At 45.3% G+C, this 12,635-nt stretch overlaps 1 protein-coding gene across 1 annotated transcript in view; it reads right to left on the reverse strand.

The window, feature by feature from the left end:
• The window catches only part of LOC133438607 (NACHT, LRR and PYD domains-containing protein 3-like), a 32,769-nt gene extending 20,985 nt beyond the window's left edge, over positions 1-11,784 (reverse strand). The window contains exons 1-7 of the mRNA XM_061717396.1: positions 11,690-11,784; positions 5,878-6,010; positions 5,658-5,795; positions 5,415-5,531; positions 3,787-3,865; positions 2,332-2,542; positions 159-1,938 (exon numbers count right to left, since the gene is read on the reverse strand). Of these exons, the coding sequence (XP_061573380.1) occupies positions 159-1,938; positions 2,332-2,542; positions 3,787-3,865; positions 5,415-5,531; positions 5,658-5,795; positions 5,878-5,966 (2,414 nt within the window). The 5' untranslated portion in view covers positions 5,967-6,010; positions 11,690-11,784. The remainder of the gene's footprint in view (positions 1-158; positions 1,939-2,331; positions 2,543-3,786; positions 3,866-5,414; positions 5,532-5,657; positions 5,796-5,877; positions 6,011-11,689) is intronic.
• Positions 11,785-12,635: the final 851 nt, after the last annotated feature.

Here is a 12,635-nt window from a genome sequence, read left to right on the forward strand (position 1 = left end):
GAAATAAACAATATAATATTGATGCTGATTATTTCAACTAATAATCAATAAGTATTGATCATAGTGATCGCTTAGTTGAACAGTGAATTTAACTGGTTTCCTCCATGAACACAACATGTGATTGTAATTAAAACAGATGTGTCCGTGTTCGTCCTTACACAACTTTCTTGGAGGCTTTGACCACCGGCAGCAGCGTCCGTAGAACCTTCTCTGAAGCTGAGTATTTCTTCAGGTCAAACACCTCCAGATCTTCTGACGACAGTAAGATGAAGACCAGAGCCGACCACTGAGCAGGAGACAGTTTATCTGTGGAGAGACGTCCTGACCTCAGGTACTGTTGGACTTGATCCACCAGAGAACCATCGTTCAGTTCATTCAGACAGTGGAACAGGTTGATGCTTTTCTCTGCAGACAGATCCTCACTGATCTTCTTCTTGATGTATTCAACTGTTTCCTGATTGTTCTGTGAACGTCTTTGTCTTGGTTCCAACAGACCTCGTAGGAGAGTCTGATTGGTCTCCAGTGAAAGACCCAGGAGGAAGCGGAGGAACAAGTCCAGGTGTCCGTTTGGACTCTGTAAGGCCTTGTCCACAGCACTCTGATGGAGGTCAGTCTCTTCTCTTGTTTTAAACCACCAGGGGGTGTTTCTCTGTTCCACCAGCAGGTTGACTCCAAACTTGATGAAGGTCCGATGGACATGAAGAGCCGCCAGAAACTCCTGAACACTCAGATGGATGAAGCAGAAGACCTTGTCCTGGTACAGGCTCCTCTCCTCTCTAAAGATCTGTGTGAACACTCCTGAGTACACTGAAGCCTCTCTGACATCAATGCCACACTCTCTCAGGTCTGGTTCATAGAATATCAGGTTTCCTTTCTGCAGCTGCTCAAAAGACAGTTTTCCCAGAGACTTGATCATCTTCCTGTTCTCTGGACTCCAGTGTGGATCCGTCTCAGCTCCTCCGTCATACTTGACCCTCTTCACTTTGGCCTGGACCACCAAGAAGTGGATGTACATCTCAGTCAGGGTCTTGGGCAGCTCCCCTCCCTCTCTGGTTTCCAGAACTTTCTCCAGGACTTTCTCCAGGACCGTAGCAGTGATCCAGCAGAAGACTGGGATGTGGCACATGATGTGGAGGCTTCGTGATGTCTTGATGTGGGAGATGATCCTGCTGGTCTGCTTCTCATCTCTGAATCTCTTCCTGAAGTATTCTTCCTTCTGTGGGTTAGTGAACCCTCTGATCTCTGTCACCATGGAGACACAGTCAGGAGGGATCTGATTGGCTGCTGCGGGTCGTGTGGTGATCCAGAGACGAGCAGAAGGAAGCAGGTTCCCCCTGATGAGGTTTGTCAGCAGCACATCCACTGTGGTGGATTCTGTAAGATCAGTCACGACCTCATTGTTGTGGAAGTCCAGAGGAAGTCGACTCTCATCCAGACCATCAAAGATGAACACGACCTGGAACTCTTCAAAGCTGCAGATTGCTCTGGTTTCAGTGAAGAAGTGATGAACAAGTTCCACCAAGCTGAACTTCTCCTCTCTCTGCACATTCAGCTCTCTGAAGGTGAATGGAAAAAGTAACTGGATGTCCTGGTTGGTTCTGCCTTCAGCCCAGTCCAGAGTGAACTTCTGTGTTAGGACTGTTTTCCCGATGCCAGCCACTCCCTTCGTCATCACTGTTCTGACTGGTTCACCTCTTCCAGGTGGGAGTTTAAAGATGTCTTCCTGTCTGATGGTTGTTTCTTTTCTGTGTGGTTTCCTGGATGCTGCTTCAATCTGTCTGACTTCATGTTCATGGTTGACGTCTCCAGTCCCTCCCTCTGTGATGTAGAGCTCTGTGTAGATCTGCTTCAGAAGGGTGGGGTTTCCTGCTTTAACAATCCCCTCAAACAAACACTGGGACTTCTTCTTCAGCTTCGACTTCAGTCGCTTGTTACAAACTGCAGCAAAAGAACCATAACAAAAGTGGAAAAAAAGAAACCAATTACCGTTTCATAAAATTCAACTTAATTCTCCTAAAGAATCAGGATGTGAACCAACACTGATCAACTTTAATGTTACGATGAGCTCTCCAATATTGACTAGAATCACTTTTACCACCAAAACACCTCTGAACATTCAGGACGTAACAAGAACATTTGGGGTCCTGGAGTTTCTAGTACCAGGATGTTAGCAGTACAGTCCTTATGGGTCGTGGCTTTGTGGGTTGTTTTGTAATTTTGGTGGTACCACGTGGGGTTGAATGTTGTGGCTGATCTGTGAATGTTGTTCATTTCCTGAGACATTCTGGGTCATTTATCCAGCAGCTTAAATGTTCAGAGAAATCCTCTTACTGCTCTGCAGACGCTCAGCCAGCTCCTCCTGCTTCATTCTCCTGAGGAAGTTCACTGTGATCTTCACAAACGCCTCTCTGTTGCTCCTCTTCTGCTCTTCATTCTCACCAAGCAACAGATGCTCTAGGGATTCTGGGTAATCTGGACTCAGACCCCTCTGGATCTTCTTCAGCTCGTTCTTCACAAACATGACAATGTTGTCCTCCAGCAGCTGGAACAGAAGACCACTTGAAGGACATAATTAGACTGAAACCACTGAGACAAACGTCAGACCCATGTTGGACAGACTGACAGTCCACTGGTCTCCAGAGACCAGCATAGAGACAAACATTAGACCCATGTTGGACAGACTGACAGTCCACTGGTCTCCAGAGACCAGGGGCCTGTACTACGAAGCAAGTTCAACATACCCAGGATATCTTTTCCTTATCCAGATTCACTAACCCGGACAATTGCAATCACGCTAAGCGGTCACACAACGGTGGTTATCAACTCGGTATATCAACCCAGGTTTCTCCAATCTGGATATGAGCGCGTGCACATAAAAGGGGCGGTGTTTTCAGCGCATGACCAATCGCAAGCATGGAGAAGTCCGCTGTCAGAGCCGCTTATTTCAGTAGCGAAGAGCAAACAATAATTTTACGGAAATATGATGAGTATAGGCATATAATACAGGCAAAAAGCAACACAGTTGCAGCTGCAAAATGCAGGAAAGACAGCTGGCAAAAGATCGCTGACTGTATAAATGCGTAAGTTCATAGGGATATAAACATCACTGCCCCATCATTAGGGCATAAGTAGATCTGACTATAATTACAGTTGTCTATTCTGTTAAATGCATGTGTTGCTTAGATGTATTCGTATGGCGTGTATGACAATTGTAGCCTCATTCCTTCAGCTGCAACCCCAGCGGAGTGAAACGCACATGGGAGCAAATAAAAAATAAATATAAAAACATAATTCAAAGCGGTAAGTAGGCTCACTTTCATATCTTAGAAGTACAACAAGTACAAGGCTTTAGTGTTTCTATCACTCTCTGTTTTAGGATGATATCAGTATACAAAAGCACAATGAAATAGCATTGACATTACTTGCAACAAACAGAAGAAGAAGATCGGAGGGATCCTCTCACGATCCGCGCACCGAGCTCCACTGGATTCTCTTCGAAAGGGCATGCCATTTTCCAAGAGAGCTGATTGGTCAGTGGGCGGTGCTTTTATACCCGGCGATCTGTATCTCGAACATAACCTGCTCCGGAGCAGGTTAGCTGTTCAGCATAAGTTACCATGGCGATGTACCCCGGTAAGAAGTGAACCACCGTCGTAGTCCTGAAAACCCAGGGTTAAACCTGAAGTTACCTCGCTAACCCCAAATCCCGCTTCGTAGTACAGGCCCCTGCATAGAGACAAACATCAACAAAACAGGTGGAGAAGCAGTTGTTGTTCATGTACAGACCAGAAATATGGAGTCCAGCTGTGTCTGATGCTGCTGGACAGACGGACCGCTGGGAGGCTCTGAGCTCTGCTGGTCCACTCTGTGGAGGAAGCAGGAATAATTAGCTCACATCATGTCTGTCCTCATAGAGAAAAACACAATCTGAAGGTCCATGAAGTCCTGTTTGGATGAGGACAGTCCATCAGAGGACTGGTGGTGGTGAATGTTTACTAGTCCGGCTGATTCACCGAGAACGTACACATGACCTCAGTGAGAACTCTGCTCATTCACATATTCACAAGATCCAGTTCTGCTCCAAGAAAAGTTACGAGATCAAGAAGACGGGCAACTGATGGAAACATGAACCAGCTGATGAACTCTGGATCATCATCAGGATCAGTCCTCTGGAAGGTAAGACCTCCAGATGTGTCAACCAGAGGAAAAAGCTCATGACAGGAGATGAAGATCTATGACAGGGGTCACCAACCCTGGTCCTCGAGGGCCGGTGTCCCTGCAGGTTTTAGATGTTTCCCTGCTTCATTGCACCATGATACAAGTGACTGTGTCATTAGCAGAACTGTGCAGCCCTGGATGACAAGCTGATGACGATGATTAATTAGAATCAGGTGTGTTAAAGCAGGGAAACATCTAAAACATGCAGGACACCGGCCCTCGAGGACCAGGGTTGGTGACCCCTGATCTATGAGAAGGAAGCTCATATCACCATCAGGTGATGGAGGACCACAGAGGTCCAGGACTACATGGATTTACTCAGGAAGAGACATGTGTAGATTTCCTAACATGAGGACAGATTTGAATGAATGAATGAATGAATGAATGATTGTTTATTTCGTTCAGCAGCAACATCATAAAAAAAGAACAAACATAAACAAAACAGAAAAAATAAATTAAACTATGGCTGAACGAAAAGGGTTTGGCAGAAGCATAGCTTTTAGGCGCCAAACCCTTGTTTACTATTCAAAATTTGACAAACAAACAAAACATATTCTAGTAATACAGTACTTTATAGTACTACAACAATGTATATTAACATATATATCCAGAACTTTACCAAAATTACAAAGTATATTAACATAGGCTATATATCCAAAACTTTACCAAAATTACACAAGAATACACTACTATGATTGTAAACATAATTATATAAATATATCTGCACATGCATACCTTCTTGCATGCATACATACATACATGCATACATACATACACACCCTACAGATATACCCGAATACACACCCACATACATACCCATGCATGCACATGTAGCCATAAACACAAGGATTATGTACCCAAATAATCCAAACTACTATTAACTGAACAAGAAAAAAATAAAGTAATAAACAACATAATATAAATAACATAAATAACATTTTATACTTTTCAAAAGTGCACCATTTAAACTTTTTTTTCAACTGGACAACACTTTTACTATCTTTTATTTCGTCTGGTAAACTATTCCACATTTTTACTCCATAGACTGAAATACACATTGTTTTTAGCGTGGTACGAGCACTTGGTTGTTTAAATTTCCCCTTCCCTCTGAGGTTATACTTTCCGTCCCTTTCCGCAAACATTTTTTGAAGATTTCCTGGATTTAAATACATTTAGTGCATTTAAATACATCTCACCTCTCTGAAGAAGACTGTTGGTCTCCTTTAGTGTCAATAAACCTTCGCTTTGACCGGTCGCTCTTCAAGGATACACAGCTGGGTTCATGTTCAAGAGAGTCTCTTTCCTGATGGACCCTGATAGAAGACAAAAGTTAAACATTTTCATATTCTATTTGTATGAAAAAGAAATTTTCTATAAATATTTAGTCTATTTATAAAAGTATTAAACATAAATCATTGGCAGCGTTTGGATACACTCACCTCTTTACAGCGGAACGTCGGCCTCTTTTAAAGTTAATTAACCTGCTATTTGACCGGTCGCTCTGAAAGGAAACACAGCTGGGTCCAGGTCCGGATTCAGGTCCAGGTCCAGGTCCGGGATTGGGTCCAGGTTGATTCCTGTAATAATTTTGTTTGGTGATGTGAGTCTTGATCTCTGACATGCAGAAGAGTCACGGACAGTTAGAGATGCTCATCTCACCTCTGAGCTTTGCCCCGACTCTCATGTTCCCCACACAGAGAGGTTTTAGAGGGAGGGACTCCCTCCTCTCCGTCCTCATACTGATCCATTCTGCTGAATTCACGTCCACATCAGCTCACACACACACCTTCATCTGCAAAGGAAACACACATCACTGGTGCTGCACACAGATCAGCTGATCCTACTCTGGTTTATTCCTCTCCGCTTCTACTGCGCAGTAGAGGTCACTTGGCACTTCAACAGCCATCTAAAGTTTATCACTAAATCTGCCTATTATCACCTGAAAAACATTGCTACAATGAAGGGGATTCTGTCTAAACAAGACATGGAAAAACGTATTAATGCATTCATTTTCAGTAGGTTGGATTATTGCAATGGCATCTTTACAGGCCTTAACAAGAAATCAATCAGGCAGCTGCAGCTGATCCAGAACGCTGCCGCCAGAGTCCTTACAAACACCAGGAAACTGGACCACATTACACCGGTCATGAAATCACTACACTGGCTTCCAGTTAGTCAAAGGATAGAGTTTAAAATCTTACTTCTGGTCTACAAAGCACTGAATGGTCTTGGACCAAAATACATGTTTGATCTGTTAGTTCCCTATGAAGCTCCCAGACCCCTGAGGTTCATCTGGATCTGGTTTGTTGTTTGTCCCAAGAACCAGAACCAAGCAAGGTGAGGCAGCGTTCAGTTATTCTGCTCCTCACCGGTGGAACAAATTTCCTGTAAACCTGAGGTCTGCTCCAACTGTCAGCTCCTTTAAATCAGGGCTAAAAACATTACTGTTTACTCAAGCGTACTCTTAAATTAAACTTACCTGCTGTACTCTACTGCCCTTATTTTTAACAACTTGTGCTTTTTATTATTTTACCTCTTTTCTTATCATTTTATTTCATTTATTTGGTATTTAAGCGTACTCTTAAATTAAATGCTTTCGCAAAAGGGCGAATGAGATGTGTACCTGCGGTACTAACTCTACTGCCCTCGGTTTTCAACAACTTGTGCTTTTTATTATTTACCTTCTTTTCTCACAATTTTATTTTATTTTATTTGTTATTTACTGTCTAATTATGTCTTGCCGCTTTTAATGTTGATGTAAAGCACTTTGAATTACCTTGTGTTGAATTGTGCTATATAAATAAACTTGCCTTGCGTTGCCTTGGCAATGTGCCAATATAAGGATATATAAACATGCTGTATCAGGTGCAAACAACCACTCCCTGACACAGAGTTCAGAGCCCAGAGTGCTGGGCGTGTCTTGATTAAGAAGTCTTATGACCTGGGAAAATAAACTTATTTTACGTCTCTCAGTAAAAATGTTTCAGTTAATCAGCCTGTTGTTTCTGACCCCCGTCTGCATGAACCTCTGGGGAGCTTCTGTGTCAACATTGATACAATTGGAAGTTCAGTCAGGAAGACTTCTGGACGAAGATATGCCATCTTCAGTAGTTACAAAAGTACCAAAGAACTACCTGGTCCTCCTGACACCGCAGCAGAACCGTGGTCTGTGTATCCCTGGCACCCGCTCACGTCAAACTTACCGAAGCATTTCCAACGCAGCAGGCCCAGTATTTGGGCCTCTGCCGGTAAGTTTTGATACAACTTTTACTTCTCCCGTGTACACCGCAACTGTCTTCTCTCCGCTGCGGGCTCCTCTTGGAGCCCTCGCGAGTAAGTTTTGCTCTGAACCACCGGCTAAAGCAACTAGCTAGCTGCTCGCTACTCTGCCATTACTCGTTACTGGTCACCGCTGTTTTCCGTCCTCAGCCACCACCATCTCCACCTCAACAAGCTTACCTGCTGGATGTAGCATGCTGTGGCTAATCCTGTGGATATTCCTGGGGTTCTCGTCGCTCCTCTACACCCGGACCCTCGGCTCCTCGACGCTAGCTCTCGTTAGCTTCCAGCTACCGCTCTCGACCGGGACCATGCCGCCGCTCCACTCCGCCGCGGCCCACCACCCGCGCCCGACACCTGGTCCACTCTGGCAAAACCATCCTCCACACAGCCGCTCAGGACGCATGTTTTCCTACAACTTCACGTCGCCAAACTCCATTCCTTCCTTGTGGTCCTCCTGCCGTCCTGCAACTTCGTTACGTCATCACAACAAACAGAATCTGTCCAATCTCCGTCCACTTCCTCAGTCCTCTCAGCCAATCACCAAGCAACACCACCTGAAACTGGCTCTGTTCAACACCCGCTCACTCAACAACAAAAGCCTGCTGCTGAATGAATTTATAACGGACAATAATCTGGATTTCCTCTGTCTAACAGAAACCTGGCACAAACCCCTGGACTATTTCTCACTAAATCCGGCCACTCCCCCCAACTTCACCTACATGGAACAAGCTCGTGCTGAGGGGCGGGGGGGCGGTGTTGCAGCAATATACAGAAAGGACATTAAAGCAACCTCCATCCCCATTCCTGTCATTCCTTCATTCGAACACACTGCCTTCAAACTACCTGGCCCCACTCCTCTTGTCACCGCCGTCATTTATCGCCCCCCCAAACCAAACCCCCCCTCCTTTCTCTCGGATCTCTCGGATTTTCTGACCCAGCTCTGCTCCATCTCTCCCTCTGTTCTCCTCCTGGGTGATTTCAACTTCCACATCAACGATCCTAACTGTAAACCTGCTGCTGAATTCCTGGACCTGCTACACTGCCTCAACTTCACTCAACACGTCGACTTCCCCACTCACGCCCGCGGCCACACCCTCGATCTCGTCTGCTCCACTGGCCTCACAATAAATCAGCTCTCCAGCCTCAACCTCCACGTGTCTGATCACCTGGCAATCATCATGGACATCAACATCCCCATCCCCACTCCCAAAGAAGCACGCAAAATATCCTTCCGCAACATCAGATCCATCTCCCCCTCTGCCCTCTCAGCCTCTCTCGCCACTCAGATGTCCGCCTCCCCTCCCCCGTCACCCGACAACCCCTCGGACCTCGTGGATTACTACAATCATACACTCTCCTCCTGTCTTGATCAACTGGCTCCCATCAAAACCAAAACAGTCTCTTTCGCACGCTCAGCACCCTGGTACACCCCTGAACTCCGCAAACTGAAATCCCGCAAACGTCAACTCGAGCGACTCTGCAAGAAATCTGGATTAACTGTTCACCAACTCGCCTACACTGATCATCTCCACCAATACAAGGATGCCCTCAACTCAGCTCGCTCCACCTACTTCTCCAACATCATCCATTCCGACTCCTCCAACCCAAAGGCTCTCTTCTCCACAATCAACAAACTTCTCAAACCCAGTGACAACATCTCCAACTCCTTCACAGTCTCTAAGTGCAACGACTTCCTCTCATTTTTTCAATCCAAAATCCAGACCATCTACAGTAACCTGACCACCTCCTCCACCTCCCCACCTGTTTCCCCCCCCTCCACCACTCAGCCCCTGTCTCACTTCTCTCCCATGTCTTCAGCGTCTCTTTCCACTGTCATGATGGGCATGAAAACATCTTCCTGTGCTCTGGACCCCATCCCATCCACATTTATAAAAAACTGTCTCCCAGCCATTTCCCCACTCATCATCAACATCATCAACTCCTCCTTCAGCTCTGGATCAGTCCCGGACACCCTCAAACTGGCAGCTGTCACCCCCATCCTCAAAAAACCTGGACTCAACCCTGACACCATGAACAACTTCCGGCCCATTTCCAACCTCCCTTTCCTGTCAAAAATTCTGGAACGCGCCGTCGCCACTCAGCTCAAGACCCACCTCACCTCCAATGATCTGTTTGAAACATTTCAATCTGGTTTCCGCTCACGTCACAGCACAGAAACAGCCCTCATCAAAGTCACCAATGACCTCCTTCTCTCCTCCGACTCCGGCAACCTCAGCATTCTCCTTCTCCTGGACCTCACAGCAGCCTTCGACACCATCAGCCACACCATCCTCCTCTCCCGCCTGGAATCATCTCTCTACATCACCGGATCCGCCCTCTCCTGGTTAAAATCCTATCTCACCAACAGACATCAATTCATCAGCATCAACAACTGCTCCTCCTCCACTGCCCCTCTGTCACAAGGCGTCCCCCAGGGTTCGGTGCTTGGTCCTCTACTCTTCATCCTCTACATGCTCCCCCTTGGCAACATCATCCGCCGCCACCGCCTCCACTTCCACTGCTACGCCGACGACGTCCAACTGTACATCTCCACCAAATCCCTCACCTCTGCTACCCACTCTACCCTGACCAACTGCCTCGCCGAAATCAAGTCATGGATGCACTCGAACTTCCTCCAACTCAACTACAACAAATCGGACATGCTCATCATCGGCCCAAAATCCCTCACCAAAACCGCTCACAACTTCACCCTCACCATGGACAACTCCATTCTGTCTCCCTCCACTCACATCCGCAACCTTGGAGTTATCCTGGACAATAACCTCTCCTTCCAACACCATGTCAACCACATCACAAGGACTGCTTTCTTCCACCTGAAAAATATTGCCCGTCTCCGTCCATCACTCTCCTTCTCTACCGCTGAAACCTTGATCCACGCCTTCATCACCTCAAGACTCGACTACTGCAATAGCATCCTCTACGGTTCAACTTCCAAGGTCCTCAATAAACTCCAATATATTCAAAACTCTGCCGCCCGCCTGCTCACCCACACCCGCTCCAGAGACCACATCACCCCAGTCCTCCAGAAGCTCCACTGGCTCCCCATCCCTCAACGGATCCACTTCAAACTCCTTCTCCTCACCCACAAAGCCCTCCACAACCAGGCCCCCTGCTACCTCACCGACCTGCTCCACCGCTACGCTCCCTCCCGCAGCCTCCGCTCCTCTGACGCCAACCTCCTGTCCCTTCCAGTCAGAACCAAGCACCGGACCTGGGGCGACAGGGCCTTCTCCATCGCTGCTCCCACCCTCTGGAACTCCCTCCCCAAAAACATCCGTGACTGTACAGACCTCCCAGCATTCAAATCCCATCTCAAAACTCACCTTTACAGAACTGCTTTTAATGTGTGATTAATGTCCTGTCTCATGTTGTGTCCTTTTGTACTGTCCTGTGTAATTGTAATTTGTATTATGTGTTTTGTTTTAAATGTAAAGCGTCTTTGAGTGCCCAGAAAAGCGCTATATAAATAAAATCTATTATTATTATTATTATTACTTCTTCCAGGAACCAAACTGACTTTATTGCTGGAGACAACAGCTTCAGTCCAGGAAATAAAAACACCTCACAGTTTGATTGATAAAGAAAACTAATTATCAGTGGTTCATCACTGTGTTTCTGAACTGTGAGTGCAGCAGCTGGCTGCCTCACGAGCTTTGGACCATAAAGTTTTTTGCACACAGCACACCGATGATGGAAAGGAAAGGTCTTAAAGCAAAGTTCTTATTTTGTATGTTTACTCCAAAAACTGAAAAAGCATACAAAATACAGAACTAAATCCTTAACTTTTGTAAATAAAGTATGATAGTCAAAAGGCTGTGTTGTTCAAAGGTCCAGTGACTTGTAAACTTTCACTGAGTTACTGTATATTTATTCTCCATACAGCAGCCAATAGAAATGCAGTATTCGGCTTTGTGACTAGTCACTGGTTAGAAAAAAATATAAAACCAAACGAATCTTACAAAAGGTATTAATCTTTTTAATCATAAATCACATTTTGCAAAACAGCTAAAACAGATAAAAAATAAATCCAATAAAAATATTGTCAACTAACAATAATGTAGATTTGTCTTCAGACACAAGAATGATCAAAGTTTGCAGTGAATACCTTCTCCAACCATGATGCAGCAGAAACAAACAAGAAAGTTCCTTAAGCCAATTTCGAACTTACAGTTTCTTCAAACAGTCCAAAGAGTTGAAGATGAAGATTCTGCAGTCTGAACAAAACCCACTGAGACGCAGCTGAACTGATCCTGGAATGAGTCAGAGCTGCACCTGTGGAGGAGGAGGAGGAGGAGGAATGGGGGGAGGGGGAGGAAGAGTCTAATAAATAATCTGTCTGAATTTAAAAAATGAAGGTGACAATTTATATTGAAGGTTATTAATAAATTCCAACTAAATTATTGAATAATGAACTGAGATGTTTTAGGTGTATTAATTTATTTTGGGTCAACATTGTTTGGTTCACCACAGGATAAGTCCCAAGATTTACAGGGCTCCTGTGTGTTTCTACCGACAATGTCCATCCAGCGGTCAGCTGTTGAGACAAAGTGTGTGTGATGTCATCAGAAATGCCACCAGTGGAGTTATTCATCGAGGGCGTGACACCTGCTTCCATCATGAAGACATCCCTTACTTGTCGTTCTTGAATATCTCTGAGTCGTTGACTCCAGTAAAGAATCAGGGGTTAGGGTTAGATCCCACAGATCCCACCAGAAAGCTTACCTGTGGTAGGATGGCCACCAGTGATGACTATCAAAACTTCAGAAACTTGAAAATCTTGTTACTGTAAACGTGTTGCGGTTGTTCTGCAGAGACAAAGGTTCAATGTGCAAATATAAGGAGATTTAAACATGCTGTATCCAGTGCAAACAAGTAATAAATGTGATATGAGGTGTGATTATTGACATTGTTCAGAGTGCAGAGTGCTGGGTGTGTCTTGATTAAGAAGTCTTATGACCTGGGAGAAGAAACTTCTTTTACGTTTCTCAGTAAAAATGTTTCAGTTAATCAGCCTGTTGTTTCTGACCCCCGTCTGCATGAACCTCTGGGGAGTTTCTGTGTCAACATTGATACTATTGGAAGTTCAGTTAGGAAGACTTCTGGACGAAGATACG

The sequence above is a fragment of the Cololabis saira genome, chromosome 3, assembly GCF_033807715.1.
Source record: "Cololabis saira isolate AMF1-May2022 chromosome 3, fColSai1.1, whole genome shotgun sequence".
NCBI classification, from domain to species: domain Eukaryota; kingdom Metazoa; phylum Chordata; class Actinopteri; order Beloniformes; family Belonidae; genus Cololabis; species Cololabis saira.